Source organism: Mya arenaria, chromosome 13, assembly GCF_026914265.1.
Source record: "Mya arenaria isolate MELC-2E11 chromosome 13, ASM2691426v1".
NCBI classification, from domain to species: domain Eukaryota; kingdom Metazoa; phylum Mollusca; class Bivalvia; order Myida; family Myidae; genus Mya; species Mya arenaria.
This window is the reverse complement of record NC_069134.1, coordinates 68880251-68908215: the sequence shown is the minus strand read 5'-3', so window position 1 is coordinate 68908215 and position 27965 is coordinate 68880251. Positions and strand designations below refer to the sequence as shown.

At 34.7% G+C, this 27965-nt stretch overlaps 1 protein-coding gene across 1 annotated transcript in view; it reads left to right on the top strand.

The window, feature by feature from the left end:
- Positions 1-2402: 2402 nt before the first annotated feature.
- The window catches only part of LOC128214059 (TBC1 domain family member 2B-like), a 36916-nt gene continuing 11353 nt past the window's right edge, over positions 2403-27965 (top strand). The window contains exons 1-17 of the mRNA XM_052920297.1: positions 2403-2700; positions 3216-3317; positions 4146-4290; positions 5778-6009; positions 6632-7359; positions 11365-11501; positions 11996-12127; positions 13321-13546; positions 13936-14042; positions 14434-14525; positions 16900-16990; positions 20301-20439; positions 20923-21065; positions 22277-22388; positions 24653-24784; positions 25731-25868; positions 26216-26392. Coding sequence (XP_052776257.1) covers positions 2525-2700; positions 3216-3317; positions 4146-4290; positions 5778-6009; positions 6632-7359; positions 11365-11501; positions 11996-12127; positions 13321-13546; positions 13936-14042; positions 14434-14525; positions 16900-16990; positions 20301-20439; positions 20923-21065; positions 22277-22388; positions 24653-24784; positions 25731-25868; positions 26216-26392 — 3009 coding nt within the window. The 5' untranslated portion in view covers positions 2403-2524. The remainder of the gene's footprint in view (positions 2701-3215; positions 3318-4145; positions 4291-5777; positions 6010-6631; positions 7360-11364; positions 11502-11995; positions 12128-13320; positions 13547-13935; positions 14043-14433; positions 14526-16899; positions 16991-20300; positions 20440-20922; positions 21066-22276; positions 22389-24652; positions 24785-25730; positions 25869-26215; positions 26393-27965) is intronic.

The following is a 27965-nucleotide window of genomic DNA, read 5'->3' as shown; positions in this document are numbered from 1 at the left end:
ATATTGAGGCTGTGACAGCTTCTGTGAGTCAAAGCATCTCCATATTTTGCTCCATCCATCTATGTCGTTTGAGGCTGTGACAGCTTCTGTGAGTCAAAGCATCTCCATATTTTGCTCCATCCATCCATGTCCATATTGAGGCTGTGATAGCTTCTGTGAGTTAAAGCATCTCCATATTTTGCTCCATCCATCCATGTCCATATTGAGGCTGTGATAGTTTCTGTGAGTTAAATCATCTCCATATTTTGCTCCATCCATCCATGTCCATATTGAGGCTGTGATAGCTTCTGTGAGTCAAAGTATCTCCATATTTTGCTCCATCCATCTATGTCGTTTGAGGCTGTGACAGCTTCTGTGAGTCAAAGCATCTCCATATTTTGCTCCATCCATCTATATCGTTTGAGGCTGTGACAGCTTCTGTGAGTCAAAGCATCTCCATATTTTGCTCCATCCATCCATGTCCATATTAAGGCTGTGATAGCTTCTGTGAGTCAAAGCATCTCCATATTTTGCTCCATCCATCCATGTCCATATTGAGGCTGTGATAGCTTCTGTGAGTTAAAGCATCTCCATATTTTGCTCCATCCATCCATGTCCATATTAAGGCTGTGATAGCTTCTGTGAGTTAAAGCATCTCCATATTTTGCTCCATCCATCCATGTCCATATTTAGGCTGTGATAGCTTCTGTGAGTCAAAGCATCTCCATATTTTGCTCCATCCATCCATGTCCATATTGAGGCTGTGACAGCTTCTGTGAGTCAAAGCATCTCCATATTTTGCTCCATCCATCCATGTCCATATTGAGGCTGTGACAGTTTCTGTGAGTTAAAGCATCTCCATATTTTGCTCCATCCATCCATGTCCATATTGAGGCTGTGACAGTTTCTGTGAGTCAAAGCATCTCCATATTTTGCTCCATCCATCCATGTCCATATTGAGGCTGTGATAGCTTCTGTGAGTGAAAGCATCTCCATATTTTGCTCCATCCATCCATGTCCATATTGAGGCTGTGACAGCTTCTGTGAGTCAAAGCATCTCCATATTTTGCTCCATCCATCCATGTCCATATTTAGGCTGTGACAGCTTCTGTGAGTCAAAGCATCTCCATATTTTGCTCCATCCATCCATGTCCATATTGAGGCTTTGATAGTTTCTGTGAGTTAAAGCATCTCCATATTTTGCTCCATCCATCCATGTCCATATTTAGGCTGTGACAGCTTCTGTGAGTCAAAGCATCTCCATATTTTGCTCCATCCATCCATGTCCATATTGAGGCTGTGACAGATTCTGTGAGTCGAAGCATCTCCATATTTTGCTCCATCCATCCATGTCCATATTTAGGCTGTGACAGCTTCTGTGAGTCAAAGCATCTCCATATTTTGCTCCATCCATCCATGTCCATATTTAGGCTGTGACAGTTTCTGTGAGTCAAAGCATCTCCATATTTTGCTCCATCCATCCATGTCCATATTGAGGCTGTGACAGCTTCTGTGAGTCAAAGCATCTCCATATTTTGCTCCATCCATCCATGTCCATATTGAGGCTGTGACAGCTTCTGTGAGTCAAAGCATCTCCATATTTTGCTCCATCCATCCATGTCCATATTGAGGCTGTGACAGCTTCTGTGAGTGAAAGCATCTCCATATTTTGCTCCATCCATCCATGTCCATATTGAGGCTGTGATAGCTTCTGTGAGTTAAAGCATCTCCATAATCTGCTCCATCCATCCATGTCCATATTGAGGCTGTGACAGCTTCTGTGAGTCAAAGCATCTCCATATTCTGCTCCATCCATCCATGTCCATATTCAGGCTGTGACAGCTTATGTGAGCCAAAGCATCTCCATATTTTGCTCCATCCATCCATGTCCATATTGAGGCTGTGCTAGTTTCGGTGAGTCAGTTTCGGTGAGTCAAAGCATCTCCATATTTTGCTCCATCCACCCCATGATGTCCACATTTGGACTGTGACTCATATTGAGTGAAAGATAACAATACAGTTCAAAATAAAAAGCCTAGGTTTCAGTATTTGTAACATATTTCAGAGTCAATGACCATCCTGAAACATTTGTTGTGGCTTTAATTAAGTTTGGATTATTGTGAAACATATAATATATATATCATATGCCTTAAATTGGAATTAAAAGACATTTAATACATTTATAGAATAAAAAAAACGCGCCAAATTGTATGCGCACGTTATTTTATAAAATAAATTTAATTTATTTACCTGTACAAACCATCGAAAGCATACTATAAAAGGTAATGTTTTTTCATCTTTGAAATCTGTATAATAACGGACCTATAATCTGGTTTATAATCGTTTGACCTTTTTTGGAGCGAATCGACAATGGGCCGAAATGAATGAGTACTAATGAGTTCCGGTTCCGGAGTAAACAAAGATGGCGGAAAGAGGTGGAGACGATGAGACGGAGGAGGAAATTATTGATGAACAATCGAACACAGGAAATGACAGTGCGCAAACATGCAATAAACAGTTGACTGAATGTAGTTTACAATCAGAAATGCCGCTAGATAAACAACACTCAAACGATAAGAGAGATGAATCGCCACAGTCTGGACAGAGAAACACGGAAGAGAAACTGTGTGGTTGGCTGATTTATAGAAGTAGAGGTCTTAAAGCCTCCAAACAACGATGGTTTCAGCTGGGGGAGGAAAACTGCAAACTTTACTATTACAGGTATTATTTTCAAAGATATTTTGCATTTCTAACATGTACATTCATGTAGCATTTATCATCAAGGATTATTAATATACATGTGTATCTTAGTAACTTGGCAGTTGTACATGAAGTGTCAAATTGTACATGTACATTGTATGTGTTGTTTTTGTATAAAGAAATCCTTTCAACAGAAATAACGTGTGTTAAGACTAAAAACAATTTTAGTTGATTATTAGTATCAAGACCATATCTACTATTAAAACTTTCTATATACATGCACATGTAAACATTGTATTTAAATGTACATGCATGTACATGTGTATAACACAACCCTGTTATTTCTATACATTTATAAAAAGAGCAGACAATATCAATATGTTTGAAGTTAAGTAAAATGTATCCAAAGTTTTTTAACAATATTTCTTTTTATGCTTCTTTAAATAAAACAGACGGTTAAAATTTTACATACTTTTTGTCATTTTTTTAAATAATATTTGGAGATGTAACAGCTTACTGGTATTTTTTTGTTGCAGACATGAGCTTGATCTTGTTCCTATTGGTGAAATAACAATTGCCACTGCTACATTTGACTTCGATGCAAGAAATGTAGATAAACCAGGACAGTTCCAAATTAAGTAAGTTTTAATACATTGTTGTTATAATGTATATTGAAAATGATTCATCTAGTTCACATAATGAATTTGTGTTAATGTAGTTGATATATCAGCTGTTATAACTGTTCAAGTCTGAATTTTTTTTTTTTTCCTGAAATGAAGGCAAACATTTTCCAATGATATCTTTTATTAGTCTACATTATTTATTTTGTCATCAGAGAGTTATTACTCTTTGGAAGGCAAATTTCGATAGACAAATGTATTGCATTTTAGTGAATAAGGTCAATTTGATTCTGTCAATGATAACACTAACTTCATAATTAGTTTGCTGTTAGGTCCAGCACCAACAAAGTATCATTGACCAAAAGAATAACAATTTGATGATGCATGCAAAAATTCTTATTAAGGGTACAATGTAAGTAAAAAGTAAAACTATATTCTACTGTAATTGATGATAAAAAAGAAATCCATTTTCCTGGCCTACCGAAAAAAATAATCCACCTCACCCTAGTTTTTTTTATTGCCATCTAATGTTTCTTCTCTGTCTGATATTTTTCTCCTAATAGTTACATCATTTCAATAGTTTCTTGAATAAGATGGATGCCTAAATGCATTGTGTTATAGGGAGTTCTAGATTACATTAATCCAGACCAAATTGGCGCTGTTTTGAAGTGAGACAATGATATTCAGACATAACTTTACCCCCCTAAAAAAGAATTCTGACCTGCCTACCCCATTATTTTGGAGGCAGTGGAATCTGAAATAAAAAAAATCGGCTAAATGATTCTTTATAATAACATAATTGTATGTTAGCCTTAAATTTGAATGTCATTGTTCCTGAACTTGCAGATCAGATGGTAAGGACTACGTGTTGGATGCAGGAAATCGACAGAAAATGTTCTACTGGCTTCAGGCCCTCCAAACAAAAAGACGAGAATTCAATCTTACAAGAGTAACTGTCTCCAGGGATAAACTAGGGCATTCCTCTAGGAAGGTAGCTGAACCTGTTAAAATGCTTAGCCTTTTTAAGTAGCTTAGTTTGAATGAGTTAGCTTATGGGTCAGATTTAAAATTAACATGACACCAAATGGGAGAATTGCTCGGCTGTGTTTTTTTGTTGGGTTATTTGAAAGAGTAATCCATTTAATCATGCAACGGTTATCACCAAAATATAATCTCTGTATTAGTCAATCAACCATTCACCAAAGCAATCATTGCAACTTGACAAGACAGATTGGTGAGGTTTTTTAGTTAATTCATTGGAGACCGCAGCCATGTTCTGTTACTTTACAAAAATATATAATCCTGAACTGATTGTTGGATGGATAACTTGTGACTGGCCAGCTGCATGGTTGAATGACAATAAGCATCATGTTAATTGTCTATGTATACTTTTGAAAGACATAAATGACTAAAAAGGAAGTTGCAAGTGTCTTTGTCTTTGTTAAGAATATCGGGAGAGAAGTAATGTTTATCTTCAGTGGTCAGTTTATCTTTCATGATTTTAAAATAAATAATAAACCCAACAACAATATTATTCTAGCCATGCATTTATAATATATATGCATATTTTTTGGAATTGATTAAGAGGTTCATATTGTTCTAGGGATATTTAATAAAAAAAAATTTTGCTGCATTGATTTTATATATTTTCCTGCTGCCTTGTTGCTTGTAAGATGGGGAATTTAATTAAAAATGTTCTTAAAAATGTTCTGACTAGCACAATGCAGGAAATGCATTAAGTTTAGTCATAATTACATGAATACAGAAGATGTTATATGAAAACGATATGCTTGCAAATAAGCATGATAATACAATAAGATTTATAATTACAATTTTTATAGAGCTCTAAAACCTGAGGATAGTAGAAATGGTAAACAAATAAATGGTTATAGGCAGTATGTAGCATAGCCCGAAACTGCTTAACTGACTAGCTCATGCTTTTGGTAAAAAAAGTAGGTCTTCTCTGTAATGCATCTGAATACATTTATTTTATCATTATTTTATTCTTATGATATCGAAATTACAGAAAAAACGGTTATAGTATAAAAGTTTTTTGGTTTTCGTGGGGTGCGAATCAAGGCCGGTAAAGTTAAAAAAAAAAGTTAAAAAAACAATGTGTATACCACAAGGCCATGATGACTTTTATAAAAGTTGTAGATATTTTGACAATATGTTGAAAACATCACACAACAATAAAGCTGTAATTGAGTGATTATTAGCATTGTTGCTCATGAAAATTGACAATATTTGAGCAAATATCAACATTTGCTGATGGGTTCCAGCTTTTGGTTATCTTAGTTTTAACACTCCTTATGCTTTGCCACACTTTATTTCCTTATACCAAAAAAAGCATTGTACAAAAACATGAGCCCTAACCCTCTAAATGATAGTGGAGTTAGCCCCCTTAACCAGCTGAAAGAAATAAGATAAGTGTTTGCATATGTATGATACAATGTACATAATGTTAATTTTATTCAGCAAACCACCATCATTGGGGGCCTATTGTCCAACTGTGCAGGGTCGTCCGGATCTGTCAACCAGCCAATCTCCGACATTGTCAGTGACCTTCCAGAGATTTTTGTGCCAGAACCGGACATGGGAAGTTCTAGCAGCCTGAGTTCCCAACATGGGGCCTCTACAACAAACGCCAAGCCCCCGCTTATGTCCATCAATAGCTTTAAACAGACATGGCAGAGTCTAAAACTGCCAGGTAAAATGATGGATGAGGCATTTATTTGACTTCAACATCAAAATCACTAGAGTGGCAGTGTTCTAAGATAATGCATTACTATTATTTGCACTGAATAGAGATAGCATGGTTTATGTTATTTTAGTAAGGAAGAAAGAGTAGAACCACAACTAGTTATAAAGGATATTTGTTTGTTTCAGTGTAAGATTGTTATATTATTTCACAGAGTCAGCTATGCCAGTCATGAAATATAACTTATGGTGATAATGAGATAAAATATATTGCAATTTTACACTGAAAAAAATTAGATTATCTTTTTATTAAATGACTAAGTCTTAGTGGCGTAAAAAGTAATTTAATTGTGTTTTATCAAAAGAACACACCAAACTTTGTGAGCAAGTAACTTCTTTTGAGAAATTTTATCATGGATATTGTATCTGTGCCCTATGCGCGCTGAGATTTGATTTGGATAGCAAATATCTTTTCTATTTCACAGATAAATCTCTATAAGTCACTAGAAAGAATATGATAAAATGATTTTTTGCCGTTCAACATTTAAAATTAAATTTCTCATACATGTTCAGCAATGTAACACCAACTTTAAACAGAGAGCTAAGACAGTTACTGTTTTAATCTGTTTCAGCACGTCTTACCAAAGAAAGTCAGTCACAGGAAAGTAACAGCAACTTCTACTGTGATTTAAGACCATCTGGAGGATGTATGTTACTTAGCGAGTCTACTTCTAGCCTTGATTCCACCGATAGCCTTCCAGCCAGTGATGCTAGTCATGTTGATATAGTGCCGGGGGAAAAACTGCGCTCTTTTTCAAATTTGTCTCAGACTGTGGATGATAATATTTTGGATTCAAAGGAAAATACCCTTACCAGTGAAAGTTTAAATGCTAACAGAGCCCTGAGTTTTGGAAATTCCTGGGTAATATTTACCAAACAGGACTTAGATGACATTCAACAAGCAGGTCAGATTCGCGACCATGCCCTAAGAAGCTCAAATCTGTTGAGCAATGTGCATTCTAAATCTGAGGGAGAATTACTAAATCAGTACGGGGAAGGTGAGTCAAGGACACGTACAGGGTCAGGAGCTGTCAGGGGTAAACTAGGTCAAAGACAAACTGTTTTGGACAATGGGAAAGAAACTGGGTCAAAATGGGTCAAAGGGCATCAAGTTCAAGGTCACATTGAAGTCAATGTGAGGAAAGACTCAGGGCATGGAAAGGTCAGGGGTCAGCAAGGTCAAGGTCAATCTGGTGTAGATGCTGGGAAAGCGTCCAGAATAATAAACACATTTTCCAATCTGAAGAAAAAGAAGTTTGGACGTAGGCAAATGTCTGTACCAAACAGTATAAAGCCACAGGTAATCATGAGTTTCTTTTTTCAATTTTTACTCTGTTTGCTTTTTAGTAACCCCGAGGTATAGTCATAGCCTTGGTGACTTTCCCATCATGCCTTAGTATTGTTGTTGACATGCCTAAGTGTTGTTGCTGTCATGCCTTAGTGTTCTTGTGATCATGCCTTGAGGTCATTGTTGTCATGCCTTGGTGTCGTTGTGGTCATGCCTTTTTATACCCCAACAAACGAAGTTTGAGGTGGTATATAGGAGTGAGCTTGTCGGTCGGTCTGTCTGTCGGTCGGTCGGTCGTTTTTTCATGGTTTCCGGACGATAACTCATGAAAGGCTGGACAGATTTGAAAATTTTTTGGTACACAGGTGTAGCATCAGAAGATACAGGTCAAGTTCGATAATAGAACTGGTGGGGCCAAGGTCAAGGTCACTGTTACTAAAAATAGAAAAACGGTTTCCGGATGATAATTCATGAATGGCTTGACAGATTTGAAAAAAATTTGGTACACAGGTGTAACATCAGAAGATACAGGTCAAGTTTGATATTAGGGCTGGTGGGGCCAAGGTCAAGGTCACTGTTACTAAAAATAGAAAAACGGTTTCCGGATGATAATTCATGAAAGGCTTGACAGATTTGAAAAAAATTTGGTACACAGGTGTAACATCAGAAGATACAGGTCAAGTTCGATATTGGGGCTGGTGGGGCCAAGGTCAAGGTCACTGTAACTAAAAATAGAAAAACGGTTTCCGGACGATAACTCATGAAAGGCTTGACAGATTTGAAATTTTTTTGGTACACAGGTGTAACATCAGAAGATACAGGTCAAATTCGATATTGGGGCTGGTGGGGCCAAGGTCAAGGTCACTGTTACTAAAAATAGAAAAACGGTTTCGGGACGATAACTCATGAAAGGCTTGACAGATTTGAAAATTTTTTGGTACACAGGTGTAACATCAGAAGATACAGGTCAAGTTTAATATTGGGGCTGGTGTGGCCAAGGTCAAGGTCACTGTTACTAAAAAAAGAGAAACGGTTTCTGGACGATAACTCATGAAAGGCTAAACAGATTTGAACAAATTTTGGTACACAGGTGTAACATCAGAAGATACAGATCAAGTTCGATATTGGGGCTGGTGGGGTCAAGGTCACTGTTACTAAAAATAGAAAATTGGTTTCCGGACGATAACTCATGAAAGGCTTGACAGATTTGAAAATTTTTTGGTACACAGGTGTAACATCAGAAGATACAGGTCAAATTCGATATTGGGGCTGGTGTGGCCAAGGTCAAGGTCACTGTTACTAAAAATAGAAAAATGGTTTCTGCTTCATAACTTTAATTGGGCATGAGATATTGTGATGAAACTTGCTGTATAGGCAGCCTCTGTGAAGACAATGCTTGTGATTGAAAATAGGGCCAGTGGAGTAAAGCTTTTTGTGCACTGTTACGAAAATAGAAAAACGGTTTCCGGACAAACAATACATGCATGATAAAAGAAGATGCAGTGTGCAGTAACCTTGGAGTTATGACCTCTTTTCAAAGGAATGGTTTGCCATTCCTGTGTCCAGGCGGCATTTGGGGGTATTCGTCACTCCTTGGACAGCTCTAGTTGTAATTGTCTTAATGCCTTGGTGTCATTGTAATCATGCCCTTTTGTAATTATCGTCATGCCTAGGCTTCGCTGTCACCATGCCTTGGTGTCATTGTCATCATACATTGGTGTCATTGTTGTCATACTTTGGTGTCATTGTCATCATACATTCATGTCATTGTCATCATGCCTTGTGTCATTGTCACCAAGCCTTAATGTTGTTGCCATTTCGCCTCAGTGTCATTGTCACCATGCCTTGGTTTCACTGTCATCATGCCTTAGTGTTGTTGTCATCATGCCTTGGTGTCACTGTCATCATGCCTTGGTGTCATTGTCATCATACATTGATGTAATTGTCATCATGCCTCGTGTCATTGTCACCATGCCTTGGTGTTATTGTCATCATGTCGTGATGTTGTTGCCATCACGCCTCGGTGTCTTTGTCACCATGCCTTGGTTTCACTGTCATCATGCCTTGGTGTTGTTGTTATCATGCCTTGGTTTCACTGTCATCATACCTTGGTGTTGTTGTCATCATACCTTGGTGTCCTCATTGGATGCGACATTGTGCAAAAACATTTTTTGGCCATTATTTAAAAACTGTTCAACATATTCATTTTCAACCAAATATACATTATGTCAGTGCAAAAATTCAAGGCCAATAGCTCGTGTTTTAATAATTGTTGAGCTGTGTCCCTTTTTGACTGAGAAAAGCATAGACAACCATTGGCATCCAGCTGCATTGATCTACTAACTTGATTAGTTGTGACAGCTATAATTGAAAGATTTGTCTTTGTTTTACATGTTTAACTATTCAATGGGAATCAAACTTAAAGATATGAGACTGAATTATCTCTTGCACACTTAGAGGACAAATAGAAATTATCAGATAGCTGCTGTATTATGATTTAATCAGGTTGCTAAATCTAATGACTTCAGAATGATAATAGTATAAAACTGTACTGATAAACTTCTTACTTTTAACTTTGCAACATCATTTGCCTGAATTATATCGTTGTGTTGACATTTTACTGTTATTAGCTGTAATTTGTGGAATGAACTTGACTAATGTGCGTTTATTGTGACTATAATTCTTATAATCACTAATTGCTAATTCTGTTTAATCATGTTACGTGGACATTTTTGCATGGATCCAATAAGCTACAATTGTGGCTAGTTCACAGCTGTGTGTGTATTGATTGATCTTACATTTGCATCAAGCTATGCACGGAAAGAGTGACTCAATATAATATGAACTATTGTGTGAAAATATTGTTTGGTTAAGAAAAGGAATAAATTAGTCAAATTCCATCCTAATTTACATCTCTAATATATTGTGAATGTAAATGATGTTGAGAAAAGCCTTATTAAACAGGACTTTCAAAAAAACAGTCACAATAAAACAGGTGCGTAGCATTCTAATTATAAAATAATAATGTTTTATTATAATTTTTTTTAGCGTTAAGTTATAAAAAGAATGTGACCTTTGCTTCGTAATTTAATTATTTTATTTAGCCTTTATTGAGTGTTGTTTTTTCTTGGTTGCAAAATGATTGAGCGAATTGTTTCAAATTTTATGATCTGCTTTTATATTCATGTCAGGTTATATGAATCATGTTTTATTCATATATGTATATATATATGTATATATATATATATATAGTTTTACATAATTAAAGGAGCACCATGAAGGTGGATGCACTTTTTTTTATTATTTTAATGCATTATTATGTTTAACTCTTTGCCTTACATTATCATAATAAAAAAGCATATGAATTGTGTAAAGATAAAGGAATATTAGTCTTTATAAATGTTTTTTTTCAATTAAAAGTGCACAATAAAGGTTGATGCAGTTTTTTTATTTTTATTTTTTATTTTAATGATTCTTTATATTTAGCTCATTTGATTACAATGATCTTAACCAAAAAAACTGAGAATACAACCTACATTTACAGCCAATGAGATTGCGGATTATTAGGCAATCATTTAGTTCTAGGCTTAATCATGACGAAGTTCAACTTCCTTGGGTGTTTAAAGGTCCGCCTAATGCCAATCATCCAAAACACAATCCCTGCGTCAGATTTTGCGTTGACAATGTGTCAGCCAATGAGGTTGTATTTTAAGTCAGTAAGATGACCTGAATAAAAATCATAATGATTAAAAAGGGATCGTTTGCTATGCTCACTCCAACCATTCTTAATCATTAATATTTTAATTTGATGTCCTCTTACTACTACATATAATTTGTGTACCGATAAAAAATATTACAGCTTTGGGGGTCATTTTTTAAATGGGTAATTTGTGGCTATTGATTAAAAAATCAAATTGAAAATTTTTATGGGCTGATATTTTGTAATCTTGACACAAATCATATGCTTTTTTATGAAGGGATCATTTCCTTTGAACCAATGTCTTCCCCGTGTTTCAGGTGGGGAGTGTAGGACAGGGTACAGAAGGCACCCAGAAAGATGTAGGAGACCTCCAGGAGGAACTGAATGCCAACAGAGAGATTATCTCCCTCTTACAGAACCGCCTTGAGCAAATAACCAAGAAACAGGAGGCAAGGTAATCTCAATCCCTGACAGCTTGATGGCATATATGAATATAAAGGTTCATTTTGGCTGATGTGAAATTTGCTGTGGTTCCTTAAGCAATCTTTTGTGCTACCAAAATGGGCCAATATTGTATTTGTTGTATCAGAAGAGGACAAGTATACCTCAACTCAACTTTCCATTCCTCTCAAGTTTTAACCAAACAATGTGGAAGAAATATATGTAAGAATGTGTTAGAATGTTTTAGCATGACAATTGAACTACACATGCCTGAGTTGTTGCTTAATGTTTTATGATTACTGGTGGTTTGGCCCTTGGCTAAATGCAAACAGATTTTTCTTTTATTACTTGAGATTTAACACATCAAATCCAGTAATGGTCCATTTTTTTACTGTACTGAATACATATTACAGACACTTTGAAGGTTTTTAAATTGGACACAATAGGAAATGTTCAAGTTCAATCTGACAAAATATGCTAATGCTGGTCTGTATAACGTGTGTGTAGGGAAGGAATCAGCAATGCGAGCGATGATGAGAAGACAACCATGTTGCTGGAGCGAGATGGTCAGATACAGGAGTTACAACAGGAACTGGAACAGGCCAACCAGAAGTGTCGGGACCTTGAAAGGAAATTGAGGTAGCATTATATGTACTATAATCTGACGTGGGTGGTGTGTGTGGTGGGGGCAGGGGGTGTGCTAGGGGGCGTGTTTCTTGCTTGAGTTAGACCACTAATAACAGGAGTAAGAGCAGGAACTGAACAAGGCAAATTAAAAGTGTCGGGACCTAGAAAGAAAACTAAGGTAGCATATATGTACAATTACCTCGTGGGGGTGGGGGTAGTGGGGGCATGTTACTAGAGTGAGACCTCCAGTTACAGGAGTAAGAGCAGGAACTGGACGAGGCCAAGCAAGAGTGTTTGGACCTCAAAGAAAAGTTCAGGAAACATAAATTACATTGTTCTGGTGTGGGCATGTTACTGGAGTTTGACCGCTGGTAACAGCAGATACAGCAGAACCTTGTGCTATATACTGGTATAAGAAAACACAGGTGTAAGAAAACATAGGTGTATGAAAACACAGGTGTTACAAAACACAAAAAACACAGGTGTAAGAAAACACAGAAAACACAGGTGTTAGAAAACACAGGTGTAAGAAAACACAGGTGTAAGAAAACACAGGTGTAAGAAAACAGAGGGTATAAGAAAACACAGGTGTAAGAAAACACAGGTGTAAGAAAACACAGGTGTTAGTAAACACAGGTGTATGAAAACACAGGTGTAAGTAAACACAGTTGTAAGAAAACACAGGTGTTAGTAAACACAGGTATAAGAAAATACAGGTGTTAGTTAACACAGGTGTAAGAAAACACAGGTTTTAGTAAACACAGGTATAAGAAAAAACAGGTGTTAGTAAACACAGGTGTAAGAAAACACAGGTGTTAGTAAACACAGGTATAAGAAAACACAGGTGTTAGAAAACACAGGTGTAAGAGAACACAGGTATAAGAAAACACAGGTGTAAGAAAACACAGGTGTAAGAAAACACAGGTATAAGAACATCCAGGACAAACACAGGTTATTAATGTGTCTAGATATGGAAGTTGGTTATATATTTGCCTCTTACAAAGTCTGTTTCACTCCATTTAGACTTGACGCATGTGTGTTTGATTATTGGTCACCCGGCTAAAGACGTAGATTACCATTTTGTAAAAAAGGGCAGTCATATTTTACCCTTAATGCAGAATTTATTCATGGTAAGGTCTTACTCTTACTCAAGTGCACGTAACACTTTGGTGGTTTAATGATTCCTTGCCTATCTCTCTGACCAGAATTGCCGATGAAGAGCTGAAGGCCAGCCATGACCAGGTGACAATGTACGATGACATGTTGAAGGCAAAGGAGGAAAGCCTTGTGGCAATTCGTAGTCAACTGGAGAGGGACCGAAATGCGTCGATTGGTAGTGGGGACCAGCCGGACGTCATCCAGTCCTTGACCACTCCTGACTCCACTCACTCACTGGATAAGGTGGAAATGCGGGACATTGAGAGATATAAGGTACTGATGTTTTAATGATTTGCTTATCCCTGTTTGTTAAAATGATAAATTCAAGGAGTATCTTTGCAAAGTGATAACAAATGGATATCATTTTGGACATAAGCATGTTGAATCATGCAATTATTGTTTTAAAACTAGCAGACTATTTTACTCTCTTTATAAATTCTGTTGAGTAAGGTGATAAATCATATGTGGATTCTGACAATACATGATGGAAAATGCAAAATTTCATCTACTTGTGCTGTAGGACATGCGTGAAGGTTATTAGCCACAGGAAAAGCTCTTTACCAAGGAGGTTAAATTCTCTGATAATAAAGGATGTTCACAGTACTTGCAAATGGATGTTATAGTTAATGTTACAGTGATGATGTTTAATTTGTTTGCTTCAGGACATGTGTCAAGGCTACGAGTTGCAGCACAAGTTCCTAACCAAGGAAATCCTGGAGCTGAATGACCTTCGTCAGGACGACCTTGCCAGGGAGAAAACACTTACAATGTATGTACTGCTATGTGTCTTAAATACTGTAGAATAAAGCTTTTTGATGATTATTCAAATTGTATCAATATTTAATCGATAATGAAAAATTAAAAAAATATATTGATTAATTGACAAAGGCAATAATTTTAATTATTGATAATATTACTGTGGGAAATGTTTGGTTATCTTTTCTGTGAGAACTGTTTGGTAATCTTTGCAGTGGGAAATTTTTGGTAATCCAAGGGAGATTACCCCTACCATGTACATTTAAAAGAGTTACCGTATTTAAAAAAATATTTTTTTGTTATGGTTGAAAAAATTAAATGGTATTATGTTTTATTTGAGTCAATGTTTTCCAATATCAAATATCATACTTGCTGTGATATTAACATGTACTTTTCACTGTCAGGAATTACGCGAAACTGGAGGCGAAATACTACCAGATTATGAGCAAGTACCTTGTGCTATTGAAACAGCAGAAAGAACAAAGCCCCGTCAGAGGTAAGGACAATATGGAGCACTGTAATGGCTTGATTCTGTTTTTGACTTACATCACCATAGTGGCCCAATTCTGTTTTTGACTCATATCATTAAATCTTTGGATTACAGCTCTATGATACTATAATGGCTTAAACAATTTTTTTCATCTTACTGCAACATTAAATTTGGATTCTGTTTTTGACTTACAGCATATAATTGGCTTGATTCTGTTATTCTTTTTTTTTTGGAAGCACTTAAATACCATAATGGCTTGGTTCTGTCATTCAATTATTAGCTTGACTATTCGAAGAATAGGTGGGCTTTACTACTTGCCCCAGCGTCGGCGTCCGGTTAAAGTTTTAGGGCAAGTTGGGATTTTCACTTATAAGTCCAATACCCTACATTCAATTGACTTAGTACTTCAAGCAGTTGTTCAGGGCCATCACATGATGAGGTTAGATAACTCCATATTATTCTTTACACAGATTATGGCCCCTGATTGACTATGGAACTTAGGTTAAAGTTTTAGGGCAAGTTGGAATATTTATTAATAACTCCTTTGTTCAATTGACTTAATACTTCACACACTTGTTCAGGACCATCACACAATGAGGTTACATAACTCCATATTATCCTAAATACAAGTTATGGCCCCTGATTGACATAGGTTAAAGTTTTAGGGCAGGTTAATGTTTTAGGGCAAGTTAGGATTTTCACTTAAAACTCCAATACCATTCATTCAATTGACTTAATACTTCACACAGATGTTCAGAGCCATGACATAATGAGATTAGATAACTCCATATTATCTTTTATACAAATTATGGCCCCTGATTGACTATGGAACTTAGGTTAAAGTTTTAGGGCAGGTTGGGATATTGTTTAATAACTTCTATACCCTTCATTCAATTGACTTAATACTTCACACAATTGTTCAGGACCATCACCCAATGAGGTGACATAACTCCATATCCTTAATACAAGTTATGGCCCCTGATTGACTTAGGTTAAAGTTAAGGGCAAGTTGGGATTTTAATAAAAAAACTTCTATACCATTCATTAAATGCACTTAATAAAATTCAAAATTATTTACGACCCTCTTTCAACAAAAAACATAACTCCGTTTTAAGCCTAAATACAAATTATGGCCCTTGAATTTTTTTATTTTTTTTTAATTCCCTTTGAAAGGCATAATTGTATATTCTTAATCACATTTTCAAAATGGGAAATCAAGTTATTTGAATGACTTGCGTCATTGTTTGGGCGGGCTGGTGGGAGGGCAGCATCAAAGTCACCTTATGTATCGAATAATTTTATTTAGGTTTGACATAAAGAGACCAAACTTGGTATTATTACATCGTTATTGTATTCTAAGTCAAAGTGGGGTAGTCGAGCGCGCTATCTTACGACGGCTCTTGTTTTTGTGAAAGCACTTAAATAATATAATGGCTTGATTCTGTTTTTGACCTTCGGCACCATATTTGCTCAATTGCATGTTTTATTTACATCACCAAAGGCTAAATGCTGTTTTTAGCCCTACTGGTTTTTAAATGCATTGCTGTGGTGACTTTCGTCTGTGCCTCCGCCTGTTAACAATTGCTTGTGAACATGATAGAAGTATTCAGTTTTGATTGTATTTTAATTCAACTTATTGATTTGTAAGATAACCATGAGTGCTCATTTCCTTTCTTAAACCAGCCAGATCCACCCATGAATGACTGGATTATGGCCCGTGGAATTATTAAAATTGCTTTTGTAGCCAAGTGCAAAATTATGGTCTAAGAGAGATAACCTGTTTTAAGAGATGGATTTTTTTCTTCTATCCCTTGCCTTTGTCAAAGATGTACAAATTACAGCCTGTACTCAGAGGGTGCATTTGTTTTTCTCAATTGCCTGTGTTAAAGGGGGTTGATTGATTCTCACTGATTGATTTTGTTATATATCATTGAGCAAAATTGCATGTCGAGTATCAACAAATTAATGTTCTATTACTTTTTGGATCTCTGTTCCGACCAGAAGAAACATCGGGCAGGAGATGATCAGTTCTGACATAAGTTAAAAACCTGACTTCGCTCTGTTTTATTAGCTGATTTGTTTTTTGAAGGGAAAGGTTGAGGTATTTTTTATAGCTATGGTTTTTGTAGAGTTGAAAGAGGCATCTTTGTCTTGCAAAATTTAAATTTAACCATAACTCCAAAACTGTTCAAGGTAATTAATTAAAAACTGTTACATATGATGCCAAAGACAATATGCACATGTGCATCAAGACCCATTACTCTTGCTTGAATATTTGAATTATGACTGAAATACAACAGTAACAGACCATAGAGTAATTGCATTTCATCTCCACCAAATTGTTTTTTGTTGTTGTATTCCCTTGAACTTTTTGAAACAGATGGTGAGGGTGGTCAGGAGGTGGTCAGTCAGCTTCTACACGACGCTCTGGAGGTGGACACAGATGATCTAGAACTCAGGCTCACTGGCAGGTATGGAAGGCACATCAATGTGTTTTGCTACAAAATACAGTACAGCAATATTGTAAATGTGCCATAATTTTTGTCAGGAATGAAAAACTTGTACATCAGTATGATTGTGCATGATATAATGTTGATGAAATATAACCGGTATGATTGTGTATGATATAATGTTGATGAAATATAACGGGTATGATTGTAAATATAACCGGTATGATTGTGCATGATATAATGTTGATGAAATATAACCAGTATGATTGTGCATGATATAATGTTGATGAAATATAACCGGAATGATTGTGCATGATATAATGTTGATGAAATATAACCGGTATGATTGTGCATGATATAATGTTGATGAAATATAACCAGTATGATTGTGCATGATATAATGTTGATGAAATATAACCGGTATGATTGTGTATGATATAATGTTGATGAAATATAACTGGTATGATTGTGCATGATATAATGTTGATGAAATATAACCGGTATGATTTTGTATGATATGATGTTGATTCAATATAACTGGTATGATTGTGTTTGATATAATGTTGATGAAATATAACTGGTATGATTGTGTATGATATAATGTTGATGAAATATAACTGGTATGATTGTGTATGATATAATGTTGATGAAATATAACTGGTATGATTGTGTATGATATAATGTTGATGAAATATAACTGGTATGATTGTGTATGATATAATGTTGATGAAATATAACTAGTATGATTGTGTATGATATAATGTTGATTCAATATAACTGGTATGATTGTGTATGATATAATGTTGATTCAATATAACTGGTATGATTTTGTATGATATAATGTTGATGAAATATAACCGGTATGATTGTGTATGATATAATGTTGATGAAATATAACCGGTATGATTGTAAATATAACTGGTATGATTGTGTATGATATAATGTTGATGAAATATAACTGGTATGATTGTGTATGATATAATGTTGATGAAATATAACTGGTATGATTTTGTATGATATGATGTTGATTCAATATAACTGGTATGATTGTGTATGATATAATGTTGATTCAATATAACTGGTATGATTGTGTATGATATAATGTTGATTCAATATAACTGGTATGATTGTGTATGATATAATGTTGATGAAATATAACCGGTATGATTGTGCATGATATAATGTTGATGAAATATAACCGGTATGATTGTGCATGATATAATGTTGATGAAATATAACCGGTATGATTGTGCATGATATAATGTTGATGAAATATAACTGGTATGATTGTGTATGATATAATGTTGATGAAATATAACTGGTATGATTGTGCATGATATAATGTTGATGAAATATAACCGGTATGATTTTGTATGATATGATGTTGATTCAATATAACCGGTATGATTGTGTATGATATAATGTTGATGAAATATAACTGGTATGATTGTGTATGATATAATGTTGATGAAATATAACTGGTATGATTGTGTATGATATAATGTTGATGAAATATAACTGGTATGATTGTGTATGATATAATGTTGATGAAATATAACTGGTATGATTGTGTATGATATAATGTTGATTCAATATAACTGGTATGATTGTGTATGATATAATGTTGATTCAATATAACTGGTATGATTGTGTATGATATAATGTTGATTCAATATAACTGGTATGATTTTGTATGATATAATGTTGATGAAATATAACTGGTATGATTGTGTATGATATAATGTTGATTCAATATAACTGGTATGATTGTGTATGATATAATGTTGATGAAATATAACTGGTATGATTTTGTATGATATAATGTTGATGAAATATAACTGGTATGATTGTGTATGATATAATGTTGATGAAATATAACCGGTATGATTGTAAATATAACTGGTATGATTGTGCATGATATAATGTTGATGAAATATAACTGGTATGATTGTGTATGATATAATGTTGATTCAATATAACTGGTATGATTGTGTATGATATAATGTTGATTCAATATAACTGGTATGATTTTATATGATATAATGTTGATGAAATATAACTGGTATGATTGTGTATGATATAATGTTGATGAAATATAACCGGTATGATTGTAAATATAACTGGTATGATTGTGCATGATATGATGTTGATGAAATATAACTGGTATGATTGTGCATGATATAATGTTGATGAAATATAACTGGTATGATTGTGTATGATATAATGTTGATGAAATATAACCGGTATGATTTTGTATGATATAATGTTGATGAAATATAACCGGTATGATTGTGCATGATATAATGTTGATGAAATATAACCGGTATGATTGTGTATGATATAATGTTGATGAAATATAACCGGTATGATTGTGTATGATATAATGTTGATGAAATATAACCGGTATGATTGTGTATGATATAATGTTTATGAAATATAACCGGTATGATTGTGCATGATATAATGTTGATGAAATATAACTGGTATGATTGTGCATGATATAATGTTGATGAAATATAACTGGTATGATTGTGCATGATATAATGTTGATAAAATATAACTGTTATGATTGTGTATGATATAATGTTGATGAAATATAACTGGTATGATTGTGCATGATATAATGTTGATGAAATATAACCGGTATGATTGTGCATGATATAATGTTGATGAAATATAACCGGTATGATTGTGCATGATATAATGTTGATGAAATATAACCGGTATGATTGTGTATGATATAATGTTGATGAAATATAACCGGTATGATTGTGTATGATATAATGTTGATGAAATATAACTGGTATGATTGTGTATGATATAATGTTGATGAAATATAACTGGTATGATTGTGTATGATATAATGTTGATGAAATATAACCGGTATATGATATAATGTTGATGAAATATAACCAGTAAGATTGTGTATGATATAATGTTGATGAAATATAACTGGTATGATTGTGCATGATATAATGTTGATGAAATATAACCAGTAAGATTGTGTATGATATAATGTTGATTCAATATAACCGGTATGATTGTTTACCATATGATTTAATGATGGTAAAATATAACCAGTGAGATTGTGCATGATATAATGTTGAATCAATATAACCGGTATGATTGTTTACCATATGATTTAATGATGGTAAAATATGACCAGTAAGATTGTGTATGATATAATGTTGATGAAATATAACCGGTATGATTGTTTACCATATGATTTAATGATGGTAAAATATAACCAGTAAGATTGTGTATGATATAATGTTGATGAAATATAACTGTTGTGAACTTATGATCAGTTTTCGGCCTTCTTCATGTGCAGTGTAGATGAGTATGATCGATACGGCTTTTCCCGGCGCCACAACATGGAGGAGACAGAGGAGGAAACAGATATGGATCCACTCATTAACAAGGCTGCAGCCTTCGAGAGACAGTCAGAGTATCTCAACACAAAAGTTGAAGTATGTTGAATATTGATATAAAATTTAAGTGTTATTAAATGTTATGTGACCCAGTCCTAATCTTGCGACAAGATACAATATAATTTCTAATGGTGTCTAAAAATATTATTTGTTCATAAGACTTTGTACCATCACGGATTTTATTAATTAGGTCTCAGCTTGTTGAATCAGTTTGTTTTTAAGTTATGAGTTATCAAATTCATGTAATGCAACATTTTGTAAAAAATTGTCGGCAACAATTGTTTATAAGCAAGTGAGGAAATCATATCGAAATCAAGCCAAAAGTTAATTACTGATTGTGAAGTAATGATTTGCTATCTTAAAGGTTCTTATTGATTTCCACTTTATTCTGTAATGAAATATATCTATTATCCCAATGGATGCAGTCAGGGATGCCTCATATCTAAGAAAGTGGGAGAAATTTATGATGGGTCAATGCCAGACATTTTATTACCATTTAATCTGTGTTATTTATTTCCTTAGTATGCAGACAGGGATGCGTCACATCAGGTTAAGTGGGAGAATTTTATGGTAGGTCGGGGCGGGAAACTGCAGCGGTGCCAGGAGCTTAAAACCCTCATTAGGCAGGGTGTGCCCCACGAGTACAGGGAGGAGGTCTGGAAGGGGTATGGATGCACAAGTGTGCACTGATTTACTCTTATCATAATTTATCCTATTTATTTCAATGATAAACTATTTTTGCTTTTTAAACCAAGGTTTTGCTTTTTTGACAATCCCTTGTGGCATGCTCATTGGACAGATAGCTATGTGCGCTTTAATGTTATACAATTTGTTAAAGATGTGGTATTTTGCCCATTGCATTAATGTTACATATAACATCAACAAAAAAGCATGTTAAAATATTTCTCATATTATTGTTTTTTTTGCAACAGACCTTGAGGAACATAGAGCTATGTTATTACCTATAATTTATGTTACCTCCAGTCATTTTAAATAGCTTCACTGTTTGTTTTTAAATTGCAAATATGTATTCCTGAGTCTGGTCTCAAACTCGGACTCAGAGTTACATATTTGCAATTTATGGTAATATTGCTCTCAAACTAAGACTGAAGAGGTTAGTAAATATATACCAAGGTAGTTGTGTGGAAATAGCATACATGCCATATTTTCTGGAGACCATTCAGGGGGATTTGTTCAAAAGGCTGAAAATTCAGGGGGATTTTGGTTGTATTCAGGGGGATTTTTTTAGCAGGTCTAAGTTGGCGAAATTTTAAAGTATTTTTAGACGCAAGTATGAAAAAATGTATTCACATATAGTTTGCTTTGAAAACCTCTTAACTTTTTCATTATACAGAATTACTTTATGTCATGATTTATCATATTTTTATGATAAACTGTCATGTCATACTGTAATGCACTTGCAAAACAAAATATGTCATTGGAAAAATATGTTTTCGAGACAATTAAATTAAATTTACCTTCCTCCAAAGTCTTTTAAAAAATTGTGCATAATTCTATCAGCTTTGATGACTTTCAGACAATAAGAGAATAGAATAAATATTATTAATTTCTTCCTTCCAAAAGAGTAATATTTCTTTGCATTTGATAATTACTACAAATTAATTGATCACTTGTTGTAAAAGTTTACTTTTGGAGAGTTTCACTCACATACTGTGGTTTGACTTTGTCATTATTGCCTGATGTAAAATTTTTTTTTTTTTTTTTTTTTTTTTTAATTCCAGGGGATTTTTATCTCCCGCCGGGAGACCAGGGGATGGATCGAAATTCCGGGAGATTTTTCCCCCCACCGGGGGATATGGCATGTATGGGAAATAGTGAAACACTGCCTTTGTATGTAAATGTGATTCACTTTTAGCTGCATCCATTACTGTGTGGGTGAATTCCGGGAACAACAAGGGGATGGGTACTACCAAAGTTTGCTCCAGATGAAGGCAACATCCAGCATGACAGACCCAGCCATAAAACAGGTCAGCTCCATGTATTTATCATGTAGTTTTATTGCGCAAAGCTCATTAACTCCAAGAAATGATTACAAGACGTAGAAACAGTGTCAGCCTTGTTCTCTTTATAAATTACTTCATTTGATTGTACCATTGAACTGGAAGAAATAAAAATGAGGAGCTGCATGAACAAGTTCATTTCAATGTGAAATAGAGGAAATTTGCTGATTTTTGCAAATCATATTTTATTTCAGAATTGTCATAGAAAAACATATGTTCATGAGTGGCAAAGCCACTTCAGTTAATATTTTCACTATTGTTATTTCACTAATAAAACTCCATATTTCATCGAAAAGCATTAAAGAAAGACAAATATTTCTGCTTTTTCCCATTCACTGCCTTTCACATTTCAGGCCCCTGAGAGTTGCTATCTATTGTTCTATTTGATATAGAAGAAATACCAAGGGATATCTCCCTTTAAAGATGTTTTCACTGTATTAATGGATTGGCCTCAATACTCTGAATTATATGGCGTTTTACTTTGCGCAATACATGAGACTATTGTCATTATTATCATTTAAGATCCAGGCTAGATTTTGGTAAGAGCAGTGCACGTGGTAAAGTTTGAATTTTCAGTGCTCACTGCAGTGTGTGTGTTTTTCTGACCAATTTGGGGCTGGAAATCGCCCCAATTCCCAATACTAAATTTGAAAATAAAATTCTCAATTTTCTGTTTTAAGATGATATTTTTTTTAGTTCTCTTATCTTTTTAATAAAAATAAGGACCCCAAAACCATTTTGTTATGGATGAGTTGGTGTATTCTTTAAGAAATGAACTTTAACACATTCTTTTATCTTTTCTATCTTGTCTTCAAAGCATTCTTTTCACTCCATTCATTCAGTAGGCAATAATGGAATTCACAAGTGTAGTCTAAATGATCATTTTTTTCTGATCAGAAGGGCCCTGGCCTCACCTCCAAAATGGTGAGAATTATTTTTTGCACAGCTATGAGTGTTGGGTCTGGTTCACTAATCTATATGTAAGCCACTTGTTTGTTATGTGTTTTAAACTGTAAATTACTGTGACTTAATTTTTCTGTACAGAAAATATTTTTTTTTATTACTCTAGTCTTTTCTATGGACAAAAAAATTATGATCGTTTTGTATGTAGCATCAAATAGTGGTCCTCTACCAAATAACGTCGCTGGGGTCAAAACTGGTCATAGGGTCACACTTAACATTTAGATGTAGATAAGTAGAAATTTGAAAATCTTTTTGACTCTTACCATAAAGCCCAGACCTTTCCTTTGCAATATAGATAACTTCATGTCAAATTACTGTTGAAATAAAGAGCTATTGCATCAAGGAGTTTAATAAATTTATTTTACATGTGTACATTAAGGTAATTACTAACCAAAATATCAAAATAAAACAGAGTTACCATGAGGCATCAAAATCTAACACAATGGTTAATGTTGCTATCATAGAAAAAACTTTTCTGTGGGATTGGTTTCTTGAATGACTCTCCAAAAATAACCCACAGTGAATCCGTCAATCTTTATAGTTCATAACATGATGGGATAATGACATCATAATGGTTTAGAATATTCTTGATAGTTCACAACTTTAAGAAAAATGACTGCAGAATGGTTTAGAATATTCTTGATAGTTCACAACTTTAAGGAAAATTACATGAGAAAGGTTTATAATATTCTAGAAAGTTCACAATTTAAGAAAAAGTAAGTGTAGAATGGTTTAGAATAATCATTATGCATGTACTTTGTAGTACACACATTGAAGGAGAAATGACTGCAGAATGGTTTAGAATATTTTTGATATTCACAACTTGAAGAAGAAATGACCGCAGAATGGTTTAGAATATTTTTGATAGTTCACTACTTGAAGGAGAAATGACCGCAGAATGGTTTAGAATATTTTTGATAGTTCACTACTTGAAGGAGAAATGACCGCAGAATGGTTTAGAATATTTTTGATAGTTCACTACTTGAAGGAGAAATGACCGCAGAATGGTTAAGAATATTTTTGATAGTTCACTACTTGAAGGAGAAATGACCGCAGAATGGTTTAGAATATTTTATATTTTTGATAGTTCACTACTTGAAGGAGAAATGCATGTACATTGTAGTTCACATCTTGAAGGAAAACAGACTCTAGATGAGTTTATAGTATTCCTGATAGTTCACAACTTGAAGGATAAATGACTGTAGAATAGTTAAGCATATTTATAATTGAAAGTTAAAAATCTTCATGAAATTTATTGGTTTGTACAGATTGAGTTGGACCTATTGCGCACCCTACCAGACAACCGCCACTATGAGACGATCGAGTCTGAGGGAATCCTGAAGCTCAGACGAGTGTTGTTGGCCTTCAGTGAACATGACAGTCAGATTGGATACTGCCAGGTAGTGATGTTCCGTTAATCGATTATAATCGAAAATCGATTGGTTGGGCCTGAAATCGGCAACAATCGATTGTATTTGGTTAAAAACGATCATCGAAAATAAATAAATAAGTAAGTGTTCAGATGTTATCTTTAACAAAATGGTAGATGAAAGCCACAATGAGCAAGTAAAAATGTACTTTTTTTGATATAACACTTAATTACTTCAATCATAGACATAACGTATATGCATATAATGATTAAGAGTTTAATCATGTGCATGAATAAAACTTCACTTTAGGTTTTATCTAGTATGTTAAAAAACAGATTGTACTATCGATAATCGGTTACTTGAGTGGAACCGATTATCGATTGTAAAATTGGAACCGATTCCCAACACTACTGCCAGGTACATAATCTGAAATATCATTGTAGTCAAGTTTCAACTTCTTTGCTTGATGACAAAGAAATATTAATATCCTAATTAACATGAGGCTAAAATCCAATTGTGACAACCCTTGATAATTATATACCTGTTGTTTTACAAAAAAATATATATTTAATCTTAATCCATATGCATTTGTTTATCCAGTGTTATCATGCGATTAGTAAGTCTCTCCATTGGTTTAACAGTTATAAAAATTATATCAGTGTGTTTCGGTGTCATGTCAAGTATAATCAATAGCACAGGTTTACAAGAGGGTGAGGTTTTAATTATGTTATGGGGGGAACTAGAGTCAACATAGGAAACCTACTTGTCAGACTCAAATTCACATATGCAAAGCTTCAAGGATTTGAACCCAAAATGCCTTGGTCAGTGAGTGCACATACATGACAAAATCATCGTAAATTAAGCTTCAAATATTTTCATTTGTCACAATACTGGTGGTATTCATCTTCCATATTTCAACTTACTTCGATATCTATTACTTACTTGGCTTATATTGAAATAAAATTGTTATACGCAGGGTTTGAACCGGCTAGCAGCCATTGCTCTGCTGTTTTTGAGTGAGGAGGATGCATTCTGGTGCTTGGTGGCGATCGTGGATCATTTGTTACCCCAGGAGTACTTCAGCACAACACTCATGGCTGCACAGGCAGACCAGGTCAGGCATCCATGTGTATTGAATGTCAATGAAAAAATTTCTGGATCTAGTTGAAAATCAATGACCAATAATTGAACTATAATTTGTATGTAAATGATAGCAGGGTCATTTTTGGAAAGTTTATACAACTTCAAACCATAGACAAACATTGGACAAAAAGCCTTCGAAAGCAAAAAGTCAAGGACTGTTTTACACCTACATATAGTTAATTATGATATACCAGCGTGTACTGATTTAAAAGAGAAAATGCCTGCTGTTCACCATAACATGGTATTCATTCATAAGTTTGGAGCGATCTTGCTAATATTCTTAACAATGTCTCTTAAAGTATTTTTTTCCCTCTCCAGCGTGTATTAAAGGACCTTGTACGGGAGAAATTACCGATGGTTCACCAGAAGCTAGAGGCACACAAGGTCGACCTGTCCCTTTTCACATTCAACTGGTTCCTGACAGTGTTTGTGGACAACATTCCCACTGAGATGTTTCTCCGCATCTGGGACTCATTTCTCTACGAGGGCAGCAAGGTACTGCAAATTGTCTAATTTTGCAAGGGTATAATATTCACATTCATAAAAAAAAGCGAGGCATGGTACTAGCTTTTGTGTCGTGCATTTTGTCTGTGGTGGTGTCTTTTTCTGCAGTCATCATGCAAAAACTTCAACCTTGGTCATAGCTTAAAATTGTTCAAGATTTTCATAGGAAACTTTCCACACAGGTTGCAAGATGTGTAGCAAAGCAAATAACTCTTTTTTTAATAATTATCCAGTTATGCCCCTTGTTTGGCAGAAGAAAATCCCTAGATGAATGTTGGTATTCACTCCACATTGCTCTTGTTCTTCAATCTGTCAGGATTGGAGTTTGAAACTTATGATTTTACAAATGTTTGCCAATGATTTGTGAATGAAATAATACAATGGCAACTACAGTGACAGGCCACAAAGTGAAGTCACAAATGTAAACCACATGATGTGGCACTAAGAGGATGAACAAATGAGAACTGCAGGGATAAGCGACAAATTGAAGTTCAAAGTGAAAATTCGGGGACAAATCACAAAGTCAAGTCACTAATTGAAACTACAGTTACAATCCAAAAAGTCACTTATTTAAACTACAGGGACAAGTCACAAAGTCAAGTCTCTTATTAAAACTTTAGAGAAAATCTACAAAGTAAAGTCACAAATTAAAATTACAGGGACAAGCCACAATGTAAAGTCACAAATCGGAATTACAGGGACAAGCCACAATGTTAAGTCACTAATTGAAAATACCAGGAAAATCCACAAAGTAGTCACTAATTGAAATTACCGGGACAAGCCACAAAGTAAAGTCACTAATTGAAATTAGTAGGACAAGCCACAAAGTAAAGTCACTAATTGAAATTATCGGAAAAAGCCACAAAATAAAGTCACTAATTGAAATTACTGGGACAAGCCACCAAGTAAAGTCACTAATTTAAATTACAGGGACAAGCACAATGTAGAGTCACTAATAGAAACAACAGGGACAAGCCACAATGTAAAGTCACTAATAGAAATTACAGAGACAACCCAAGAAGTAAAGTCACTAATAGGAACTACAGCGACAAGCCAAAAAGTAAAGTCACTAATGGAAACTACAAGGACAAGCCAAGAAGTAAAGTCACTAATGGAAACTACAGGGACAAGCCAAGAAGTAAAGTCACTAATGGAAACTACAGGGACAAGCCAAGAAGTAAAGTCACTAATAGAAACTACAGGGACAAGCCAAGAACTAAAGTCACTAATAGAAACTCCAGGGACAGGCCAAGAAGTAAAGTCACTAATAGAAACTACAGGGACAAGCCAAGAAGTAAAGTCACTAATGGAAACTACAGGGACAAGCCAAGAAGTAAAGTCACTAATAGAAACTACAGGGACAAGCCAAGAAGTAAAGTCACTAATAGAAACTACAGGGACAAGCCAAGAAGTAAAGTCACTAATAGAAACATCAGGGACAGGCCAAGAAGTAAAGTCACTAATAAAAACTACAGGGACAAGCCAAGAAGAAAGTCACTAATAGAAACTAGAGGGACAGGCCAAGAAGTAAAGTCACTAATAGAAACTACAGTGAGAAGCCAAG